Source organism: Stegastes partitus, unplaced genomic scaffold, assembly GCF_000690725.1.
Source record: "Stegastes partitus isolate 25-593 unplaced genomic scaffold, Stegastes_partitus-1.0.2 Scaffold837, whole genome shotgun sequence".
Classification (NCBI taxonomy): Eukaryota; Metazoa; Chordata; class Actinopteri; family Pomacentridae; genus Stegastes; species Stegastes partitus.
In genome coordinates, this window is record NW_007578568.1 from 191376 (window position 1) to 215375 (window position 24000).

The 24000-nt window shown below is 48.7% G+C and overlaps 1 protein-coding gene across 1 annotated transcript in view; it reads right to left on the reverse strand.

The window, feature by feature from the left end:
• Positions 1–24000, reverse strand: part of ttn.2 (titin, tandem duplicate 2) — a 236644-nt gene that overhangs the window by 186761 nt on the left and 25883 nt on the right. Inside the window, exons 21-39 of the mRNA XM_008292835.1 lie at positions 22323–23997; positions 21957–22238; positions 20925–21191; positions 20421–20693; positions 20070–20333; positions 19339–19599; positions 18997–19257; positions 18306–18569; positions 17947–18207; positions 17608–17868; positions 16553–16813; positions 15726–15870; positions 15472–15640; positions 15094–15325; positions 14494–14778; positions 14300–14425; positions 12760–12948; positions 8873–8923; positions 63–7684 (exon numbers count right to left, since the gene is read on the reverse strand). Of these exons, the coding sequence (XP_008291057.1) occupies positions 63–7684; positions 8873–8923; positions 12760–12948; positions 14300–14425; positions 14494–14778; positions 15094–15325; positions 15472–15640; positions 15726–15870; positions 16553–16813; positions 17608–17868; positions 17947–18207; positions 18306–18569; positions 18997–19257; positions 19339–19599; positions 20070–20333; positions 20421–20693; positions 20925–21191; positions 21957–22238; positions 22323–23997 (13149 nt within the window). The remainder of the gene's footprint in view (positions 1–62; positions 7685–8872; positions 8924–12759; positions 12949–14299; positions 14426–14493; positions 14779–15093; positions 15326–15471; positions 15641–15725; positions 15871–16552; positions 16814–17607; positions 17869–17946; positions 18208–18305; positions 18570–18996; positions 19258–19338; positions 19600–20069; positions 20334–20420; positions 20694–20924; positions 21192–21956; positions 22239–22322; positions 23998–24000) is intronic.

A 24000-nucleotide genomic window follows, 5' to 3' on the forward strand; every position in this document is an offset into this window, starting at 1 on the left:
ACACAAACAGCTACAAGCAGTGAGTTCATCTTTGTGCAACCAGCCCCAGAAGTTCACCTCTAAAACACTTTGAGCAGCGCTGTGGTTTCAATGCAGCCGGATGTGTTCTGAATCACACACTTGTACTCTCCAGCATCACTTTGGGTCACGTTAGTAATGAGCAGGTTGAAGTGTCCTGCAGTTTTCTCCTGGATTATACACCTGCTGTCTGTGACGCACTCTCCATCTTTGAACCACTCGGCGGTAGGGTTTGGTTTTCCGTTAACCAGACACTGAAGAATAACGGGAGTCCCTACGGCCGCCGTGACGTTAGTTAGCGGGATGACGCACTTTGGGGGCGTTTCGGTCACCTGAAACTGGAAGCTGCACATCTCAGACGACTTCCCTTTGAACTCTACCTTGTCATCTTTTGCTGGCTCAGCAAATACATCAAAGTTGATGCTGACGTACTTCTCTCCCTGTTCGCTGGTTTCTTTGTCTGTGTTTGCAACCAACCGGACCGCTCGCTGCGACTCATCGGCCTCCTGCTCAAACTCAAACTCAAGCTCAATCTCGGACACCTGCTCGCCATCAAACGACGTGTTGCCAACCATCAAGTCGAATTTCTGCGGCTGGACTTTGGCGCTGCCGAGCGACACGGCGGTCAGCTCCCTGCCTCGGGTCTTACCTGAGAAAGCCTTGGCGTTTAACACCACCAGACAGGCCCGACACAGAGTCTCCCCAACAACATTAATAGCCCTGCAGGTATACACTCCGCTATCCTGTGTGCCCACTTTACAGATCTTCAGAAAGTGGTTGTCTCCATCAGAAGAGTGCACGTATTTTTTGTTATTGTGAGGAATCTTTTTGTCACCTTTGAACCACGACACGATGGGAGATGGGATTCCCATCAGCGAGCACTCAAACATTATGGTGGTACCTTCGGGGGTCTCCATGTCGCAGATGGGATTGATGAACCTCGGAGGCATCTCAGTGACCTCGAAAGCTATTTTCAAATCATCGTGCTCCTGGGTTACAAAGTCCACAGCGCCCTCCTCATAAATACTCGGTAACACGTCCAGAGAGATGATCATGCTCTTGTTGTCGGCCGTGTACTCAGGAATGGTGATGATCTTAACCTGCTTCTCAAATTCTTTCACCTCGTTTTCATCCAGTTCCACTTCAAGCAGAATCTCCTGAGGGGACGGAGAACGAGAGGAATCGTCTTCCTCCACATCGAACTCCATCACGTGCTGATGTGTGACGGCAGGTGGAGCAGGCATGAACCTCACCTCCTGCGACACAACCACCACTAAAGCGACGCTCCTGGCTTCTCCGACATAGTTCACAGCCTCACAGATGTATTCTCCCTGGTCGGCTTTGGTGACGTTGTGAATGGTTAGAGAGATACTGTCACCATCTCTCTCCATTGTAACTCTGTTGTCTTCAACCAGTTGGGTTTTGTTGCAGAACCACCTCACCTCAGGGGAAGGCAGGCCAAACACTTCAGCGTAAAATGTCAGCGAATCATTTTCAAACACTCTTTTCTTGATGAGAGGTTTGAGAAAGGCCGGAGGAATTCCCTGCACTTTCTCCTGAAGGGTAGCCAGTCCTAAAGAACCTCTGCTTTGGGTAAGGAATCGATTTTCATCTACATTCATTCCAGACATTTCAATGCCCTCATCAGCCGGAGAGGTCAGGAACTGAACCGGTGAAAAGAATCTCTCGCTGGAATCTCCTGTGGAGGGTCTCTTATGTTCCACAGGAGAGAAGGGATATTCCTGAGGGGTCATAAACCCACCACGTTCATCAGAACTGGGCGTATGGAAGGACATGGGAGACTTCGTGTGGAAGGACTCTGCGATTGGCTGCGAGACCTCAGTAGATGAACCTGGAGTGTAGAACCGTTCAGCCACCTCAACGATCTCCTCACTGACCGTGCTGCCGATCTCTATGGACATTTCAGACTCGGGGGACAGTGGTCTCCCCCAGTCGGTCGGAGGGTTGTAGTAGTCGTACACGGCACCAAAAGTGACCTCCTCTTCCTCCATGGAGCCAGCTGCTGAAGGACGACCAAGTGGTTTCCCTCTGGTGTCTGCTTTAGGTTTGACAATAAACTGTTCGTGTTCCGCTTTCATGTGGATGTCAGGCCTCTCAACTGCACCCTCAATTTGTGTTTGAGGCTCAATCGAAACACTGTCCACTGTTTTTTCTGGTACTTCTGCTACCTCAGCCTGGGAGTCTGGCATGCTAACAAATACGCCGCTGTCCATGGACGGATCTGTGATTGAAGCCAGCTCCTTGTGGACATAGCCTGCCTCTGGCATTAGAGCATAGTCCTCTAATCCTTCAGCCTCTTGTTTGTCCTCGGGAGAGCACAAGACTTCCATACTGGCATCTTCTGCCTCACTGTGGACAGGCATAGACCTCGCAGCTGGACTTTCAGATTCAGAATTTCGATTTGGCTTTACTGCTTCTTCAGCTGGAGCTGAAGGTCTGACCAAGCGTTTTCGTGCAGGGACCTTCTCAGACTGGAAAGGAATGAAGCTGCTTGTTCTGTCAAATGTTCGCACCGTCTCCTCACTCAACATCTCCACCTGTTCAGGGAAACCAGCAGGTTTCTGTGGCTTAGGCCTCACCAGCTCTGCAGACTCTGGTACTTCCTCTACAAACTGTTTAACTGCAACGTGGCTTTCTGCTAGAACAGCTTCTTCGTCAACCGCAAAGGGCTCTGGTGCTACAGGAGTTGGAGGGGCTTCAGCAGAACCTGGATTTATTATCGAAGCAGTGCCGAGTCCTTCACCACGTTCTGCTTGGATGGTGTCAGGTTCAGGTGCAATGAGGTCCTGCTGGTCGGTGGCCACAGCAGGTATAAACTCCTCAGGGAACAGCGTCTCCTTTTTCTGCTCCTCAGGAGACGGAGGCGTCATTAATGCAGCAGGTGAGTCCGACTCGAATGCCTGCTTAATTTGAGACACCTTTATCACAGCAGCAGAAGCCTGCAGGCCACAGCCGGATATCGCTGGAGGTTCTCTTGAGGCAGCAGGTCTGGGTCTGGGCGCTGGATGAGGTTTATCTTTTGTCTCCTCAGTTAAACCAACAGGAGACATCCTCTTTCTCCCAGACGGAGTAAAACCATCGTCTTCTGAAAACGGCACAGGTTCTGCAGCTTGAAATGACACATCAGAGATGCTGCTAACCTCCCCCACCTTATTTCTAGCAACACACCTGTACACTCCAGCATCAGCGTATGTAAAGCTGCTGATATGCAGCCTGTAGACTTTATCTTCCACTTCAGCTCTGTATTTCCCAGCTGTGGTTTCAAGGCAAACATTGTTGTACCACCATGTGGCGTCTGGTGCAGGTTCGCCGCTGATGACACACTCCAACACAGCAGTGTTGCCCTCAGAGCAGGAGATGTTCTCCAACTCAGTGACCACACGAGGAGCTTCAGCAACCACATCAAAGGAGAAAGTAAATTTGTGTTTGACAGTCTGAGAGGCTCCCTCATCGCTCAGCACGTCCGAGGTGTTCTCTGAGAACTGGGCTTTGTCCTCACTGAGCTCCTCTGTCATCTCAGGTACAGGAGTGGCTGCCGTGATTCTGATTTCTACAGGTGAGGCACTGAAAGATTCGTCTGAGCTTCGGTGTTTGTGGATCACTGCCTGAGGCACCTGCAGTGTGGCCTTTCCTGACTCCATGTACGTCTGAAGTTCCTCCTCTATCATGTTCTCCTGACCTTTCTCCAGCTCTGCTGTAACCACCACTTCTCGAGCAACCCCCGACCTTCTTGACACCTTTTTGTCAGAGATGGTGAGCGTGGCGCTGCAGATGGACTTCCCATGTTTGTTGGTGATGACGCAGTCGTATGTGCCCTCATGGTCTGTTGTTGGGTAGAACACGGTGAGCTTGGAGGTGTTGGCTTTGCTGATGATATCGTAATCGGGGTTGTGGGCCAGCGGGTGGCCATCTTTGAGCCAGCTGACCATGGGCAGCGGGTCGCCCTGGAACTGACAGGAGAAATCTGACATCTCGCCAATTTTTACGTTAACTGAAGATATTTCTTTCACAAACACTGGGCGCGAGCCTCCAGCTCCTGTATCTCTCTCTCTTACCCTCGTAGACTCTGGAGTTTGGTCGTCTTCCTCTTGAACTCTCTGGTGCTCCTTCTTTATAGTTCTTTGTTCAAAGCTTTCTGCGCTCATCTCACCACCCTGTTTAATCGACTCTTTGCTTCTTTCATCCCTCCTAATACCTACAAAACCCTTCTGTTGTCTGCTGCTCTCTCTGGTCGTCCTGACCTCCTCCCTCATTCCTCTCCCTTCTCTGACCTCCGACTGGAAGCGCTGGCTGCTGGATTTATCGACAGTCATGGCCAAATCCTCCTGATGCTGGAGGTGTTGGGCATCACTGACCTGGATTGGAGAGTATCTCGGTGAAGTCTGACGTCCCATTTTACCCTCATGATGCAGTAATCCAGCCTCTGCAGGAGAACACCTGGTTATGGACTCATGAGGAGGCATCTGCTGGTACTCTGCAGCTTGTTGAAGAGATGGAGGTGCTTTAGCAGGAAGGATTCCACCAGCAGCTGCTGTATGTGGAGGTGGAAGATCACTTGGGTAGGTTTCACTGTCAAACGGTAGCCCAGAGCCCGGCGGTTTGTCCAGAGTCCACTCAGACTCCAGCTCCCCTACCTCTTCTTGTTGCCATTTCAGGATCCGCTGAGCCAGTGCTTCTTCCTCACTGACAAAGTACTCGCTGTCCCTCTGCAGTCTGGTCTCACGGCCTTCAGCCGAGAGTTCACCTGCCGACGGCCACTGCAGCCCATCAGCCTCCTGATCCTGGAAACCAGCCGGAGCAGAGTCGCTCGAACGTAACTTGTCTTCGGCTGTTTTTCCGGAGGTCTTCCTGCTGTGAAGCACCTCAGGTTGCGGAAACGCCTCTGCATCAGAAGCCTCTGTGGTCTTCTCTGGCTGCAGCGGTGAGTAACCCTCCACCCAGTCGGGCTCCAGTTTCACAGCTTGTGCCTGCTCCATCAGAACATCCTGCTGCCATTTCATGATCCGGTGTGTCAGAGCTTCCTCCTCACTGATAAACTTCTCACTCTCAGTCTTCAGCTCAGAGATGTTCTCCCTCGACAGCTGCAGCTCTCGCTCTTCTCCGGTCCTTTCAAACAGCATCTTCTCTGCTCTGGTCTTTGTTGTAGGGGATTTTTGTGTCGACAAAACTGATGCCTCAGCTTCCAGTTCTCCTGGTCTGGCCTTCAGCTGACACGTTTGGTCCTGCTCTGCTCTAACTTTTCCTTTGTGGATGTTAGTCTGGTCTACCGCCTCCTGCTGGCCGTAAATGTCCTCAGACTCCATGCACGGCGTCTCAGCCGGCATTGGCAAGTCAGTTTCCGGGTGAAATGCCTCTTCTTCTGACATTCTCACGCCTTGCTGCCATTTGTGAATCCTCAGAGCGAGCAGTTTCTCCTCACACTCCATCCGTTCGGCCTCCAGACTCTTCTCATACTGAGCCCTCAAAGACTCCTGCTCGTAGGTCTCAGCTGGTTCTGCTGCTCTGCTGGTTGCTTCACTGAGGAACCTTTCTTTGGCAGATCGGACGGGCCTCGGTGACTCTCTGAGTCTGTCCTCTGACCTTGCTTTTGTTCTGGGTGACAGCTCCACTTCTGCAGCTCTACTTTTTATTCTGGAGGGTTTCTGTGTGACTTCTTCTTGTGAGAATTCCACAGTGGTCGACTTTGAAAGCATGGAGGAAGATTTTTCTGTTTCTTCTCCTCTAGATTTTACTTGAGGAGATTTTGGTGTTGACACAGATGCAGCTTCAGGATCTGCCAACCTTGAGTTCATTCTGGGAGATCTTTGGGAGGAGGGCAGCACAGCCTCGGTTCCTACAGTTGCTCTTTTCTCCGCCGCCTCCTGTTGGCCGTACAGACGTCCTGTGGGCTCCATGTACTGTGCCTCGGTCGGCACTGGCAGGTCAGTTTCAGGGTGAAACGCCTCCTCTTCTGACATCCTGCTTCCTTGCTGCCATTTGTGGATCCTCAGAGCGAGCAGTTTCTCCTCACACTCCATCCGATCAGCTTCCAGACTCTTCTCGTACTGAGCCCTCACAGACGCCGTTTCAACCCTCTGAGCTGCTGCTGTGTCTGTTTCAGCTTCACCGAGGAACTTCTCCCTCATAAATGTGGCTGGTTTCCGCCTTGTTGACTCCATAAGAGAAGCAGACACAGTTCCAACAGATTTCCTGCTTTCAGCTCTAGTTTCTGGATGTGCTGCTGATTCAGCATAAAAGGCTTCAGTGGGACAAAGCTCAGCCTCAGTCTCGATACCTCTCACCTCGTGGTCAGCAACCACGCTGTGACGTTCACTTACCATTTGCTTAAATCTCACATCTCCCGGAGACTCAACAAAACTCTGAACTTGTTCATCTCCCAGTGTCTTTGACTTCCTGTCTGTCTCTGGCACCAGAGTATCAACCAGCTCACCTCTCATGATCTGAATGGCTCTGGTTCTGGACTGAGGCTCAAATGAATGTCGAGGCTTAGACGACCCCCTGCTCGAGGTTTTACCCTGAAACTCTCTGTGAGTCTCCCCCAAATCGAAGGGTCGATTGAAATGCTGGACGTCCGGCAGCGAGGCCGGCTTCACCCTGAGCCTGTCGACATAGTCTGCATAGCTCGACTCGCTGGCAACCGATTCTACGTCAAACTCAGAGGAGGACATGGTGGAAATAGAAAGCCTCTTCCTGTGTTTGACAGCTTTTTGCAGTGTGGTAAGTTTAGTTCTCACCTCGTTGTGGAGGCTCTCGGTATCGCTGAACCTGTCGCTGTACCTGTCGCTGCACCTGTCGCTGAACTTGTCGCTGAACCTGCCACCTGTCCGCCGGTCACAGTAAATATCGCTGAACCTGTCGTTAAAGCGCTCGGACCTGTCAAACATGGGGGGAGGCGACGGAGCGCGCTCAGAGGCCGTCTCCAGACGTTTAGATTCCTTCTCTGACTCTTTCTCTTTGGGATGGGAACCAGACTTGAAGTACACCGTACGCACCAGAGCGTTTTTAGACCGAGATCTTCCCTGATGAACTTTGGACATCTTGTCAAACGGAGAACCTACACACCGGAGGTCAACCCTAAACTTCCTCTCTTTCCTCTGCTCTGCCATGCTGTCTACACTTTCGTGGGCTTTGGCCGAGCGTCTAACGAAGCCCAGGTAGTTTGCAGACTGCTCTTCCCTCAGTGACACCAGAAGTGATGCTGTGGACTCGGCCGAACCCTCTGTGTTTATCGCCATAACCTTGTAACTGCCCGAGTCCTTCTCTCTGATGCTGTCGATCAGCAGACTGGTGGAGTGCATATGCATTCTGCTGTCAGTACAGATCCTACGTCTACGCTCTTTAGGAATACTTCTGTTATTGTGAAACCAGAGGATCGTTGGTGTGGGACTAGCTATCAGTTTACATTTTAACTCTACTGGTTGCCCCTCTAGGACTGACTGGAACTTGAGTTTCTTGGTGAAAGACGGTTTGATGTTTTCTGTCCAGGAGCTGATGGATGAGGTTCTACTGGAGCAGCGATTAGCCGACACCAGGCCGTGGTCGATGAAGTCCTCGGTGTCGGAGAAAGCTCCTCTTAGCTGCCGGGTGCTGGTGAGTTCTGTGCTGCCATGCGATGTTCCTTCTTTCCCTTCGTGATAAAAGAGCTCTGCAAACAGAAACAAACCATGGTCAGACCAATACAGCCTCCAGGGATAAAACACGAGAAAAAGGATTTGAATGAATCATTAATGGAAATATTAAATGCATGCTGGGAGTCACAATGCCATAAGAAATAATTTCACTCACCATATTTGTTCGAATAAACGCAAGACTTGATTCTTTATATTAGAAACCTGCAGGAAGTTTTGATCCTTCGTCTGTGGAAATTTCTTCAAAACATAAATTATTTTATTGTTATTAAAGAAGCATATTTCCAAGATGGGCAGCTAACATTCGCTTGTTTTACTTTTAGATAGTTGCTTTGGCTGTATGCTAGGATATTCCTTACCTGACTTGCAGACAGGAGAATAAACGCCCTTTCTAATCCTTAAACTTATGAGGACATGAATGATGCACAAGTTCCAATGAGAAGCAAAGCTCTCCAAAACAGATCTCATATTCCAAACAAATGAAGCTGTAAAATTGGGTGAGAAGGCGTTTATTCGAACTAATATAGTTTTACTGGTGTTATTTTGAAAGCAAACCACAGGAATCACATCTCACTATCTGCAAGCCAGGCTAAGAAATATTTTGCAGGAGGAAGGTATCAGTTCCAGATGCAGTAAACCTCCATATCTTTTAAAGGGCATGTCAAGTCTGGGAGCTTTAAAAGATACATATCCTGCGCCTTTTCTGGAAAAACACCAGAGGAACCTTCATGCCACAATGAAATGAACTTTTGGATGCAAACCGCAAGTGTCAAAAACTGGTACAAGCAAGTTCTATCAAAGCTGTCCTGGGGAAACCAAAGAAAATGATCAATGTAAGAGCAAGTAGGAGAATACAAACAGTAGGAATCTATCGAGACATATGAAGATGGCATGCAACTGTGGAGAGTCAAAGGTCATTTAAAGGGACAGTTCAACATATTTACAGCCTCTAAAAGCAGTCTGTGGACGCAGGACCACGATCATCCAAACAGCCATGCACCCACACACCAGACGTTTCTCTGCTCTGCTACAGTTTCTCTGCTTGGATCACAGCTACCTGCTGACAGACTACTTTCAGTGAAGAATGAATCAAGTCAAACAGAAATCTGGTCAAACTGTCCCTTTTGCGCTCGGCCTGCGTCTCAAGTGTGACAGCAGTCATCTGGTGATTCTGACATGAGATGTTCACAAGTCTGGCGTCTTACCTTTGACTTCTTGCTCGATCCGGGCTTCGATTTGCTCTCTCACATGAGTCACTGTGAAGCAACGAAGACAACGTTAATTCAGACTTCATCCTCTGGCAGTCGGGAGCTGGACGTACACCGATCTAAACCAAAGTGCATTTACTCCTGGGTGAATGTCCCATCGCGGTTGATCTGTAGACTGAGGAAACTTAAGCCATCATTGGTCAAAAAGCTGAAAATATTTTTAGGTCATAAAGTAACTGATGCTCCACTGGAGCCTGGTACTGCTTCTAATGGTCTTCTTCCACAGACAGATTCGGCCCAGTTGTGATAAAAGACACCAAATGTAAAGCCAGCTGAGCAGAAGCTCATTTGAACCCTCAGTCTGTGATTCTACATTCATGTAGTGATGTGATGATTTTCTGACCCTCTGATCAGGTTGACATGCTAATGTAGCCTTTAGCTTTGGTTAGCAGCGCTGTGTCGGTCTTCGTTGTATGATTCACCTTCAGCAACCTGAAACGCCGTTACTATCATGTCTACAGCTTAACTTCTGGTCTGTATTTTCTCTATTTTCCAGATTAGGGGGGCTCTGCAGTATCACACTCAGCGCTGCCCCCACAGGCTGAAAGAAACACTGCAACAACAATGACCTGCAGCCATAACCTGTATATAAAGGATGGACACCGTGACCTCACCACAGGAAGCCCCGCCCCTTCCATCCGTTGGACCTCAGTGGTCAACAAAGAGAAACAAATATCTCACTGATCTTTTTAAATGTTGTCATGAAATAGACACATCAAGTTTGTTGATTTAAACACGATTTTACAGCAAAGTCGCACTCACAACAACACAAGAGTTTAGTCTGAAGCTGCTCCGTGAGCTTCACGTGTCGGTTCAGAATCCGTCACCAACCTGCTACAAACTCCTGTTTATGGTCTCGAGGTTTTCCTGAGCTGAAATGTTTCCTCCAGTAACGCATCACAGGACAAATACAACCATTTTCTAATAGACTCATACGATCAGACATTTTAGTCGCCCCCTGGTGGCTTTTAGACAGAATGCAGGTTTAGAGCTTTTCCTTCTGATGGGTACTTTCATCGATGATCTTAATGTCCGCTCACAACCAGTTCCATCAGCTTTAAACCACATTTCAGAAGGCTCTCACACAGCTGCTGAGGAAACCTGATGACTGGACAGAAGAACAAACTGTCTTTGTTGCAGATCTTTGTGCTTTTCCTTTTCCTTAAAATGTTGTTTGTTCAGTTTGCTGACAAGACGCTTCAGAACAATAACGGCTTCGTTTCCTCAGCTCACAGACAGAAAAGATGGAACACAAATAAAGTGTGTCTAGAAGGTGAACAATGCAAACACACGTGTAAGAAGACGGTGACAGAAGAATCAGAGAGTAAACAGCACAGAGCAGTGAATGAAGGCGCAAAGAAGGGTTGTTTCCTGTTGAATGGAGGTTAAACAGGTGAGTTTCCCTGAACGGGAGAAGAGAGGAGGAGGAGGACGAGGACGATGAAGGATGGTTTGTTCCTGCAGGGAGGGGTGAAGGTGAAAACCTCAGGGTTCAAACAGCTGGTGCATTGATGAAGGAAGAGGTTGGTCTTTGTGGGACCGTGATGTTAGTGAGGGATGTCCCGATCAGGACGTCCACCTCCAGGCTCACGCTAGACACTGTCTGAGTACATTCACACTGAACTAAAGAAGAGCCTCAGGGGGACAACGAATCCAGCTGATTTGGGGATTGTCCAGCAAAGATTGCTGATAAATGTGTTTTTCTGTGTACATCTGTTAAAAACTTTTGTAGAACACATTTAAAGAATCCTTATCGAGAATGTTTGTTTCAGTTACAGATGCTGCTTTTGAATACTTAACTGACAGTCCGGCATTTTCATTTAATAACTGAATAACCAGCAACATAACCTGAGAGCAGCAGACATCTGCCCCTGTGCTGCTGCTGCTGCTCTAGTCCATGGAAACATGGCACTGGTGGAAAAAGCAGCTTCATTTCAAACATGTCTGAATGAAGACACTTCTGAAAGTACCACGCTCTGGTCGGAGGTCCTGAACCTCCTCAGAGTCTCTGTCATGGTCCTGTTGCTGCTAAACTCCCACAATGCTCTCTGCTGCCACCATGAGCTGTAGTCTGAGTGACGCCTCCTCTGGTCCCAACAGGGTTAAACAGGTAGAGGCTCCCCCTGGTGGAACAACCAGGTACTACAGCTGGTCCACAGCACATGTACTGACATCATGACCTTTGTCTGCTGCATTATCATTTAATATATGTTTGATCAATTAAGTCATCAACGGCAATAAATTAACTGATTGTTCTTTATCATTCCTAGTTTCCATTAAAGAAATGCAGAAAATGAAATGTTAGACTGATCAGTACGACTAAAGTTGTTCAAAGCTCCCAGCAACGGCTGTGAGGTGATGTGTTGGTTCGGGACATCCCTGAATGTTTGGAGGTGGTTTCAGCAGGAACCTGGCTTGTCCATCGGTTACCTTCTTCCTCTGTGGTGACGGTGAGGGTGGCCGAGCTGGCGGCCTCTCCGGCGGCATTAACGGCCCTACAGGTGTACTGCCCTGTGTGCTCGGCGAATGCGTCCACGATGATGAGCGTGGCGGTGTCCGTCACCTCATCGAAATGAAACACCACGTTCTTGGTGGGCTGAACCGGCTGCCGGTTGTGGAACCAGCTGATGTCGGGCCTCGGCGTGCCGGACACACATGCGTGAAAGCGGGCCACCTCCCCGTGACGCACCGCGCAGCCTGCGAGTGGACGGACGAAGACTGGCTTTTGGCCAGCAGCAGGTTTGTGCAGCGACGTGGAGCTGGTGGAGACGTGAGACTCAGCACGACGTTCCACGCTTTGCTTTCGTCCTGAAAGGAAGCAGTTCATTGATTTAATGTGCTTTGTTTACCTTCCATCCCAGCCAGCACCGTGTGGGCGATGTGATCACAACAAAACGTCTTCTGTCCAATCACCAACATCGATGTGTTCAGACACGTCTGTGGCTGCGAATGACCTCAGCACAAGTCTGACTTGTTTCATCGAGTCATGAACACAGGCATCGAGTTACAGCCTCGTGCTTTTACAGCTTCTTGTTATCATCTCATACAACCATAGCTGTCTGTACCTACTGGACAACCACCACACACACAAAGCCACCACCAAGACAGTGAAGCGGCTACAAAGGTTAGAATCCGTCCATGGCTGTAAATGTTCAGCTTCATGTTCACACGTCATCTGGTCCTGTCAGTCATGCTTGAGCATTTTTTTTTACATCTTTGTGTGTTTAGGTTCAAACCACTGGACTTGTGCTCACTTGGAGGAAGTTCACCGTCCAGGGACGAGAACAAAGACACAGAAGCACCAGAAGAGCTGCTGAGGTGACAGTGAAAGGAAAAACCACAGCAGTGATGTTTGGATCCTTCTTCATGAAACTATTCAGCTTTTTCCTTTACTTGTCACGCGTCAGACACCAGCAGTGACCCTCAGGAAGCCGACAGCAGCCCACTACGTCCTCACGCATCACGCTGAGACACTCACAGCTGACTTTTCAGTGTGAACAGAGAGACTTTGATCCACATGTTCCTCTACTTGTTAGTATCACATGTGTTCCTTCATCAAATCCCTACTTGTCTCCTCCATGAAACATTTTAATCATAGTTGTCATTTCAGGCTCTGCTGACTTTGTGCTGCTCTGACTCTGAAAGACAGTTTTTCATTTCTGTTGCTGCAGCTGGGATTCTCTGATTCTCTATCTACAAACATCTGTCAGCATCTGTTACCCAGAATTTCTTCAGGATTAATACGATTTATCCTGGAGAACTGGTCGGAAACCTGCTGTCGGCTCCTGTTACGGACCTTCCCGCCACCTCGGCTCCTGACTCACCGTCCAGACTGAGCGTGGCCGAGCAGGACGCCGTCCCGGCGTTGTTGGTGGCCATGCAGGTGTATTCGCCCTCGTCCTCGGGATAAACCCTGGAGATCTCCAGCTGGCAGCTGTCGTCAAACTGAGACATCCTGAAGAAGTCCGACTGCTTGATCTCCTTCTCCTTGTGGAACCAGCTGATCTTCACATCTGGATGGAGGACAGAGGAACCGTCAGTCAAGCTTTAAACTAACATCATCCACAATCCTCTGAGCTCGGTGCTGCTGATAAACAGACTGTTTGTGCAGTCAGGTGACCAGCGAGGCAAAACCTTAGTCCTTGTTTGAAACTGATGGCAGCATTGTCCCTCAGTGATCGATTCCTTGTTACCTGAATGAAGCACAATGATCAGCTTTGTTTGTACGGATGTTATTAAAAAGGGACACGTGACTAGGCCACAATCCTCAATGACTTTGACTCATCTTCACTGGACTAGTTCTGGTCAGAGGTCCTGAACCTCCTCAGAGTCTCTGTCATGGTCCCGCTGCTGCTAAACTCCCACAATGCTCTCTGCTGCCACCATGAGCTGTAGTCTGAGTGACGCCTCCTCTGGTCTCTACAGGGTTAAACAGGTAGACGCTCCATCTGGTGGAACAACCAGGTACTGCAGTAATTAAGTGATCATTCTGTAATCGCTAACAAACCCGAGGAGCCTGCGTCTCATTATTGATTCACGTAAAGTCGGCTACAGCGTTTGTTGCCCTTTCAGAAATTTTCTGTTGAATGAAGCAGAGCGATCAGAGCTGTGACCGACAGTAACTGCTGCACAAAAACAAGGCTTAAATACAAATAAATAGTATAATATATATAATAATATATATAATTCTTAAATAAAACTAATGCATCAGTTTGCATCAGTTGATGAAACTACCTTGAACCAACAAAGTGCACTGAGTTCAGCTCCCCTCTGTCATTAGCGGTATTTCTAACTGTTAAATGATGCAACTAAAACACTTACAACCATTACTCATAAAAATTAAGTTGTTCTGGTTATTCTTTTACGTTACTTTGATTTTCTACAAACCTAATTATAAAAGCAAGTTTTTGACAAATACGTTGAAAACTAGTTTCTGCAATCAGACTCTTTTCAGCGGTTCTTCATGTGTTAGTTCATGTAATAGCATTTAAGAAATGAATTCACTCAGCAACAGAATGAGTTTGATTACTTTTCATATGCGCGTGTCTATTTAAAGAAAAATCTTGAAAACAAAAACAACAAATCTGAGTTTAAACTTCAAACCACATCAAGTTGATGCAACGTTATTAAATCAATAAAACTCATCAAGTGAGGGTTTGAAACTTCAAACCAATAAATTAGACTTCAGGTGAGTGCTGGACAGGTAACGGACTCCTTTCTGAAATGTGGTTCTGAGGGGAACGTGACCAAGAGCTGGAGGTTTATTCACAAACTGCTGCAGGTCTGAAAGAGTTTCAGCTTCAGCTGCAGAAACACTTCCCTCGGTAGAAAACACGAGTCACACTCGGACTAGAGTCTCCCTACCGTCTCCACGGACTCTGCACTGGAACCGGGCCGGTTCCCCCTCGCGGGCCGAGGTGCTGGCGATGGGCGAGATGACGACAGGAGGAGCGACGGGAGCAGCCGAGTCTGGAGAAACCACCTCGGACACTGCAACACAGACGTTGGGTTTGAACACGCCCTCCATCACGTGCACATCACAAAGCACGCCATCCTACCTTCTACGTTGAGCGTGGCGGTGCTCGTGGCGGCGCCGTAGTCGTTCTTGGCTTCGCAGTTGTAGACGGCAGCGTCTTCGGGGAAGACCTCGATCAGCAGCAGCGTGTGCTCGTTGCCGTCATGCAGGAACTTGCACTTGAAGCCCGGAGACAAAGCCTGGGAGTTCTTGTACCAGAAGACCTGTGGCTGAGGAACGCCGCTCACCTGCACAGAGAACCGAGCTGGTTTTCCCGCCTCCACTGACTGGGGCTCCATGTGGCGAAGGATCTGAGGAGGCTCCGGGACTGGACACACACAAAATATAGGGTTTGTTTGACGAGAAGCAGAAAAAAACAGGTGACATGGAACCTACAAAGATCCTGTTTCTGAATTTTGTGTATGAAGTAAAGAGTCATGTTTGCAGTTCCTGTAGTTCTGATGTTTTACATATAGATAGTAAATAGACATAAAAAATCCTACAGCCAGTTTTTTTGAGTTAAAGAATTTGAGTATTTATTAAATCAAAACTAAATGACCTTTAAGAAGAGAAAGAATATTTCAAAATAATGCTTTTCATTGGATCCCAGTTTAATGTGTGCTGATGGTCCAGCTGGACTCACTGTTGACTCGAAGCTTCATGGAGCTCCTGTTCTTGCCGGCGATGAAGGTGTACTCGCCGGCGTCGCTCCTGTAGGTCTCAGAGATGGTGAGGCGGTGCAGCTTCCTGATGGTGACGTAGCTGAACCTCTCCTCCACTGACAGCTGGAGCTCCACTCCGTTCCTCATCCAGCGACCTTCAACGTCGTCCTCGTTCACCTCGAACTCAAAGGTAGCTCTGTGTTTCTCCAGAACCTACCAGAAGGAGGATTCACTCATCATTAGGAAGGTACCAGTGACTGTTGTTTCACCTTTTGTACAGTTGATACGTTAGAACGTCTTTGTTCTGAAACACAATGAACTGAGCTCATGTTCCAGACACAGCTTCATGTCCGCCTCACCATGACTTCCCGCTCTACAGGTTCAGAGATCCGGATGTCGCGACCCTCCACGGTCAGCTGGGCCTTGGAGACGCTTGACCCGGCCACCACTGAATACTCTCCAGCATCTGACATACGAACCGTCTGGACCATCAGGCGGTGGACGTACTTCTCTGCCGTCACCACGTACCTGTGAACACATCGCGGCTCACATTTAGCCTCTGATGGAGGATGTTAGGACAGGTATTCTGATGCTGATGCTGATGCTGACAGACCTTTCTTCAGACATGTCCAGCTCCTGGCCGTCCTTCATCCACATCACCTGGATGTTGGGCTCAGAAACCTCACACTCAAAGATCGCCTTCTTCTTCTCTGTGATCTTTATGTCTTTAATCTTCTTGGTGAATTCAATCAAACGAGCTGAAAACCAAAACAGGTCCACAGACAAATCCAAACAGTTAAACATCTGAGCTCTGGTCAGAGGTCCTGAACCTCCTCAGAGTCTCTGTCATGGTCCCATTGCTGCTAAACTCCCACAATGCTCTCTGCTGCCACCCTGAGCTATAGTCTGAGTGGCGCCTCCTCTGGTCTCTACAGGGTTAAACAGGTAGAGGCTCCCCCTGGTGGAACAACCAGGTACTACAGCAGGTCTACAGTATGTTTACTGACATCACGTCCTTTATTTGCTACCTTGCAGGTCATATAAATATTTAAGAGTAATTAATCAATGAACAGATAGTTACTGACATCCCTAGTTTCCATAAATAATGAGGGTTCAACAGGATACAACTTCATTTAAATGAGCAGCAGATCTGATCATTATGGGACTGCTGCTCATTTAGGATGTTAGAAAGGTCGCTGCCACCTCAGGAAGTACTGCAGCTGGGACAGAGCACCCCCCTGAGGTGAGCTGGTACCTCGGTACTACCTGCCTGCTCTCATACTCTGTTCGTACCTCTATTCATGTCTCCATACTGTATTCTGACCACACAACATCTGAAACTGTGTTCTCCATTTATTTAAACACCATGTATTTCCTTTGACTCTGACTTGTGAACGGTAATGAAACACTTTGTACATTTGGCCTTCAGCTGCACATTACCTTCAACAAACAGGTTGGCGGCGCTGGCGGCGGACCCGGCCACAAACTGGTACTCTCCTCCGTCTCCAAAGTGGACGTTTCGGATGCTGAGCGAGTGCGTGAGCTGTCGGCTGCGGACCTGACAGCGGTCCGAGGACTTGACCTCCACGCCGTTCTTCAGCCACTTGTAGGTGATTCCCTCGTAGTTGACGGTGACCTCAAAGGTGATGGTGTCTCTCTCCTGAGCGTTCAGGTCCTTCAGCATAGAGGTAATGAGGACGGCTGCAGGGGAAGGACTCAGGATTAGTAAAGCTTTATCTTGGATGAAACACAAACACACACACAACATAAAGTCTGTTCAAGCATTGAGTTACTGAATAACAGCTCCAGGATTCACAGCAGTCTGAACACTCTGGAATATTCTTCAAGGTCAGATTTAGTGATTATTATACTGGATCACAACATTCAGCTACTGCTGTTACTGTTTAAAGTACAAATACTTTGATGCCACTGAGTGCTGTTACTGGATAGCATCCATTACAGAGCCTACTGGGCCATGAAGAGCCTTCATGAAGCCTGACGTTAGAGATCGAGGTGTGATGTTTGATCAGTCTGTCACCTTCCTGTTGTTACCAGCATAGCTAAGCTAACATCCAGGGTGTCCAAAGTGGAGCTGGAGATGATTTGACATGCTTTTATTTCATCTCGTTTAGGTTCCTGTAAAGCCTTTTTGACCTGTTTAAATCAGTCCTCTCCTAGCCGAATGCAGCTGCTGGTCTTTTAACTGGACCTGAGGTCCCACATCACCCCAGCCTGTCCTCTCTTCGCTGGCTCCCCATCAATGTTCGTGTACAGTTTAACATTCTGGTGCTAACTTCGAAGGCTTTACGTGGTCAACATTTTATTTACTTACAAAAAGAATATTAAATGCTAAATAGAAGTAGTTTCCAACTATTTATGTTAAGTTTTTAATGTTATGAAGCATTACGATGCTCTGATTTGTTCTTCGCTCAGAAAGTGAGCAGACGAGAGCGTTCAGTGGCTTCAGGTGTGTTTCAGGTGTGAAAGCGTCTTACGGCTGACGGTGAGCGTGGCCGACACTCGGTCGTTCCCGCAGACGAAGGTGTACTCTGCAGAGTCGTCCCTGCTGGTGTTCATTATCTTCAGCTGGTGCAGTTTTCCCTGAACCACGATCCTGAACTTCTCGCTCATCTCGATCTCCACGCCGTTCTTCAGCCAGGTGGACGGCACGTTGAAGTGAGACACTTCACACTCCAGCGTGGCCACCTGGGTCTCTGGGACCTCCACGCTCTTCAGCGGCCTGGTGACTCTCAGAGCTGAGGGGAAAATGTGAAGAGTGTCAGAATCCAAACACATCTGTTGCTGCTGAAGTGCTGCATGATGCGAACACTTACACTCCACGATGAGGCGAGCACTGCACTGCAGGTGGCCTATGATGGCAGTGTACTCGCCCTCTTTGCTGTTGTCCACGTCCTGGACGATCAGTTTGTGGGTCTTCTTCTCAGAGAGGATCCTGTAGTGCTCGTTGGGCTTCAGCTCGGTGTTTTTGAACATCCATTTCACTGGGATGTCATCCTCAGAGATGCCAACTTCAAATACAGCTGTTGCACCCAGCAGTGACGTCACATCTTTTGGCTTCTTCAGGATCTTGATGGCTGGAGGAATGTGTCCACAGTTAGAAAATGTTTTTAGGAATCTACAGGTCTCGTGTTGCTCAGGAATCAGCAGCATTTCCTAAAGCTGTGTTACTTACTCTCCACGTTCAGTCTGGCGTTAGCAGACAGTTTTCCCAGTTTGAAGGAGTAAACAGACTCATCGTGTGTGTTGCAGTTGTTGATCTTCAAGGTGTGGACCATGCCTTCAATGCTGATTTCGTATTTATCGCTGGGCTGGATCTCAACCCCGTTCTTAATCCACTGTGCTCCCCTCACGTTCTCGTGAGTCAGCTCCAGGCTGAACACAGCTTCCTGAGTCTGGACTACATTGAGGTTCTTCAGGGTCTTCTTCACCTTCACAGCTGTGGAGACAGTGATTAGGATTAGTCTTGTCCGGTTGATTTGTGCTACTTCTTGTGGACCACCAGGCCAATTTATATATATGTATATTTTTTTTATTGTATATTCTGTTTTCTGTGCCATCTCAGCCAGATCCAGGTGCGAAAAAGGAAAAACATTTCAAACTGGGCCTTCTCTGCTACTGAACACATTCATCCAGGATGGCTGTTTAGTTTGTAGCGTCAGGTTGAGCTTTCTAAGACACCACAGTGAGGACAATCAAAGAAGCACAGATTCAACTGATGAAAGGATTTCTTCATCTCAGATTTATATGTAATTCCATTTTATTGAGGACACAAAATTCTGTTTCAGTGTCTTGAAACAAACATCACTTTGATATCAGGGCTTCAATCAGATTGTGTCTGTTTCTATAGAGAAACCTGGACCTACCCTCAACCTTCAGGGTGGCGGAGGTCTTGGAGGTGGCAACCTGGTAGGTGTACTCTCCGATGTCGGTGCCTTTGGTGATGACAATGACCAGACGTCTCACAGCGGCGTCCACCTCACTCCGCACGTTCTCGCTGTAGTCGACCGGCTGGCCATCTTTCAGCCACCTGCCCTCTGCAGATGGGTTGGCAACTTCGCACTCCAGCACAGCGGTCTGGGAGTCGGCTACCACCAGATCACGCAGCGGCCTCTTGATGGCGCCACCTGGTGAAGCAGACAGTCAGTTAGTGCTTGGTGACAGAAACCATCTCTCAGACTTGTGAAGGTGTTGAAGCTTCAGCGTACCTGTTACGGTGAGCGTGGCACTGCACATCTTCTCACCAGCGGCGAACATGTACTCTCCCTCTTCATCCTTCATTGCGTTCATGACTGTCAGGGTGTGGCGCTTGTTCTTGGACTCCATCTTGTGATTGGCGCCGGCTTTGAGCGGCTGCCTCTTGAAGGTCCAGAAGGCGTCAATGCCCGGGTGAGAAACCTCAACCTCAAAGGTGACGTTCTCTGACTCGGAGCACTCTTTGTCCTTCATTGGAGTCACGATCTGGACGGCTGTAGAGACGGAACACAGGTTAAGAGAGAACTGATGGCTGGCTAGCTTCCTTTCATGTTTACATTGATTATCAATCAGAAAGATTTGTTTAATCTGGGTCACAGTAAATGTGATAATGACTGTGTCCAGCAGATGGCGCTGGATTGGTTCTGTTCAGGGCTGGAGGAGGTCAGTGCCAGGCTATATCCAGTGTAGTGCTGCAGTGTGATATTCAGGTCATGTTCAGGTCAACTTAACAAGTTCTTGTGTCATGAACTGTCGACTGAACTTTCAGTCTTCATATAAACTGGGTTTCAGGTTCATGGAGTGTTGTGGGTCTCCTCCCAGCTGAGGCCCCAAGAGGAAGTCATCCCGGAGGATCATAATCAGATCCGGATGCCTTCCAGGTCAGCTCCTCCTTCACCATAACAGTCCACACAACGCCTGCATAGCGCATGCCTTGATCGTAGTATTTGCCGGTAAAACTTACGCTGAACAGTGAATTTGCAGGTGGTGTCGGCTCGGCCAACAACCAGCTTGTAGTGGCCCTCATCAGAGGCAAAGGTCCTGGTGAAGACCAGGCGCTGCTTGGCTCCTTTAGCCACCATCTGGATTCGTTCGCTGGACGTTATCAGTTTGTCGTTGTGGTACCATTTGACGGAGCTGATGTCCTGGGCGGAGATCTTGGCCTCCAGGACAGCCTTGGTGCCCTCAACAGCACTGGTGTCCTTCAGTGGGATTATAATACCGATAGCTGTAACACAGGATAAAAGGTTTTGTTAGTGACGTTTTGTTTGGGAAGTAAGCAAATTCAGAAAGTCATGCATCCATGGTGACCTACTCTGAATGACCAGCTTTGCAGAGGTTGAGATCTCCTGAGCGGGAACCACGAAGGAGTACATGCCAAAGTCGTCCTTGCTGGTATCTTCGATCAGGAGTTTGTGGATTTGTTTGTCGATAACAATGTGCACACGGTTTGAGGCTGTGACGGGCTGCCCGTTCTTCATCCAGGTTCCTTCAACGTTCTCCTGGGAGAACTTCACCTCAAGCTGAGCGATGTCGCCCTCACAGACTGTCAGGTCTGTCAAAGGCTGCATCAGGGTCACCGGGCGCACTGAAACATGAGGACAAACTTGATCAGTACTGTATGCAAGCAGAATAAAGTTAGGGTACTGTTCCTTAGAGGCTGCAGAGACCACTACGTGAAACACCAAAAGTTCAGATGTTCCTTGAGCCGTTGCGTGCAACAAGAAAGCTCATGAAATGGACACATTTCATGTCTTTCTCAGTGGCAAACTAGAATCTCCAAGCTCACTGTGTAGCTTATAGAACTTCCATAACTCACACTTCATCTTCAGGGAGGCGCTGGTCTTGAACTCGCCCACTGTGAAGGTGTATTTTCCCTGGTCTTCCTTCTTCACGTCTTTCACAGACAGAGTGTGTCTTCCACGGCGGGAGGACATGACGTATTTACTGCTCGGAGACAGCAGCTTCTCTCCAAAGAACCAGCTGCCATCAGCGTCCTCACGAGACACGACACATTCAAACTCTCCAGAGTATGTCTCAGGCACCTCAGTGCTCTCCAGCTGCTTCAGGATCTCCAGAGGAGCTCCTGTTGGTCAAACAATACAGATGGAACATCAACAACGGCGGTTCTAGTCAATCACACACTGACAGTGGGACATACTGACAAAATATGCTGTCTTTTTTTGTTTTGGTCTTTCAGCTTTATTCGACAGGCGAGTGGAGAGAGAAAGACAGGAAACTAGAGAGAAGAGCAGGGGAAGGACCTGCAGCAAAGGGTCACAGGCCAGATTCAAACCCGTGGCTGCTGCCTCGGGGACTTCAGCCCTGTTTATGGGTCGCCCACTCAGCCCACTGAGCTACCAGGGTGCCCAGTATGTCTATTTATACGTTTCACAAGACTTTCTGACCCGTTCTATCACCATAAGATGGAAAATGTGGGTATCTTGGAGGCCCAGTTTGTTACTAATAAGGGAAATGAAGGAAGTGTGGAGTAGCTGCTTCCTTACTTTTAAACTGATGAGTTTCTGCTGCCACTGATACTACAGGTACAGCTCAGCTCGCATGCAGCAGAAACACTGGTTTTTACTGAAGCAGATCTATAAGGCACTGCAGTGCAAAGTTAACAGTTTTCTTTTGTCTTTATAGGGAAATTTTTCCACTTATTTAACTCATAATGTCCTATTTTTCCTCACTGTAATTTAAAAATAAATATCAGGTAATTTTGAGAAAAGTATCTGGATAATATGTGAGTGTAAAAGACCAATGCAAAGCGAGGACTAGCAGCTTACAGGAACCTTGTCAGCACCATTCATTTTGATGTTGGGTTATTCTGCAGCATGAACCAACCCACCTTCCACAGTGAGCATGGCACTCGTCCTGATGTTCTCATCCTCCACAACCACGCAGGAATATTCTGCATCGTCCTTCATGCCGATCACCAGCACAGACAAGAAGTGGACCTTTCTGTCAGAGTGCATTCTATATTTGTCTCCAGAGAAGATCTCCATGTTGCCCTTCAACCATTTGACCTTCACGAAAGGCTCGTTGGTTTCACACTCAAAAGTAGCCATGGTGTCCTTCTCCTTGGCATTGACGCCCTCCAGCTTCTGTGTGAAGGTGATGACTTGCTTTGCTGCAGAAATGACAATAAAACCTTCATTAGAAAATACACAATTCAAAACCAAGTTCCCCGTTCTAAAATCCAGAGAAGCGTTACCTTGAACCAGCAGGAAGGCGTGGCTGGAAGTCTCTCCGGCTTTGCTCGAGGCTTTGACCATGACACTAGCAGAATCCTCGGCTGTCACATCCTTGATCACCAGCTCACAAACATGATCTTCAGGCCAGTACCAGTAAACACGGTCCGACTTCTCCAGCTGAACACCGTTCTTGAACCACTGGCACTCCGGTTCTGGTCTGCCAACCACTCTGACTCTGAACTTGACTTCTTCGCCCTGAGCGACTGTCTGGCTGGTAATGCGCTCCAGGATCTTCGGCGCCTCCATGCTGGCTGACAGCTTGATTCTCTCTGGTTTTAGGGGTTTAGCAGTGACTTTGCGGCTTTCCTCCTCCTTCTTCTTCTCAGCCTCCTCCTTTTCCTTGGCGCGATGAAGCAGGTCTTCCTTAGTCTTCTTCAGCAGATCTTCATAGGAGTCGTCCCTCTTACGAGACTTGAGCTCCACAGCAGTGATGGACTCGTAGTAGCCCTCCTCTGTCCTGCGTTTGAACTTGCCCCTCAGCTCCTCCGACTCCTCTGTGGCTTTCTCATGGACGATCCTCTGGGCCTTCTTGAGCTTGACCACCTCTTTCAGCTGAGAGTCATCTGCAGGTTTCTCCACCTTCACAACCTCAAATGGTGTTTTTCCAGGTTCAGGTGCAGCCTCAGCTGCCTTAGCCTCAGGGGCTCGGCGCAGGTGAGTCCTGAAGTCTTCCTTCTGTTGAATCTCCAGCTTCACGATATGCTCAGCTGAGCCCAGGTTGTTGTCTGCCACCACTTTGACCTCTCCAGCATCGTAGGATTTGATTTCAATGATCTCCAGATAGTAAATACCATCATATCTAAGTCTGTATCTCTTGCTTTTGCGGATCAGTTGTCCGTTCAGGTACCAGTTGACCTTGGGTGCGGGATAACCGGTCACTCTGCAGCGGAATCGGGCTGTTTCGCCCTCCAAGACGCTGACTGGTTCAGGAAGAAGCACAATTTCTGGCTTCATTTTCTCAGTTTCTTCTTCAGCAGTGACTCCATACGGTCCCCCTTCATGAGCCATGCGCTCCATCTCATCGATTCGGTGAGCTCCCTTCCTGCCTTCAGGGAGCTGGGTTTCCTCAACAAGCCCCTTCTCATCTTTGACGATCAGGGTGGCAGAGGTCTGGTCGACTCCGTACTTGTTGGTAGCTCTGCAGGTGATGACGCCGCTGTCTCTGGCGTAAGCGACTTCATAGTCGAGGCTGCAGTAGCCAAATTCATTGACCATGCGCAGCCTGTTGGCAGCAGCCAGAGGTTTGCCGTCATGCAGCCACTCCACCACCATGGTGGGGTCGCCAATAGGAGTCAGTCTGCACTCGAAATGAGCCGGACCAAAGCGCTTCATACGGACGGAGGTCAGCTTCTTCTTGAACTGTGGTTTCTGCTGCTTCTCTTTGTCGTAGAGGTCGCCCTCCTCCCACTGCTCCTGACCATATCTCAGATGAAGAGGCTCCAGCTCAGGAGCTGCGATCTCTTTGGCTTTGTAGGTTCCTTTGGGGATAATGAGCTTCCTCTCTGGCTCAGGCGCAACAAAGTCCACCTCCACATTGACTCTGCAGCGGGTGGTGTCTCTGCCAGCCTTGTTGATGGCTGTGGCGGTGTACCAGGCGCTGTCTGAGCCAGCTGCTGAGGGGATCTGGAATTTGGCCTC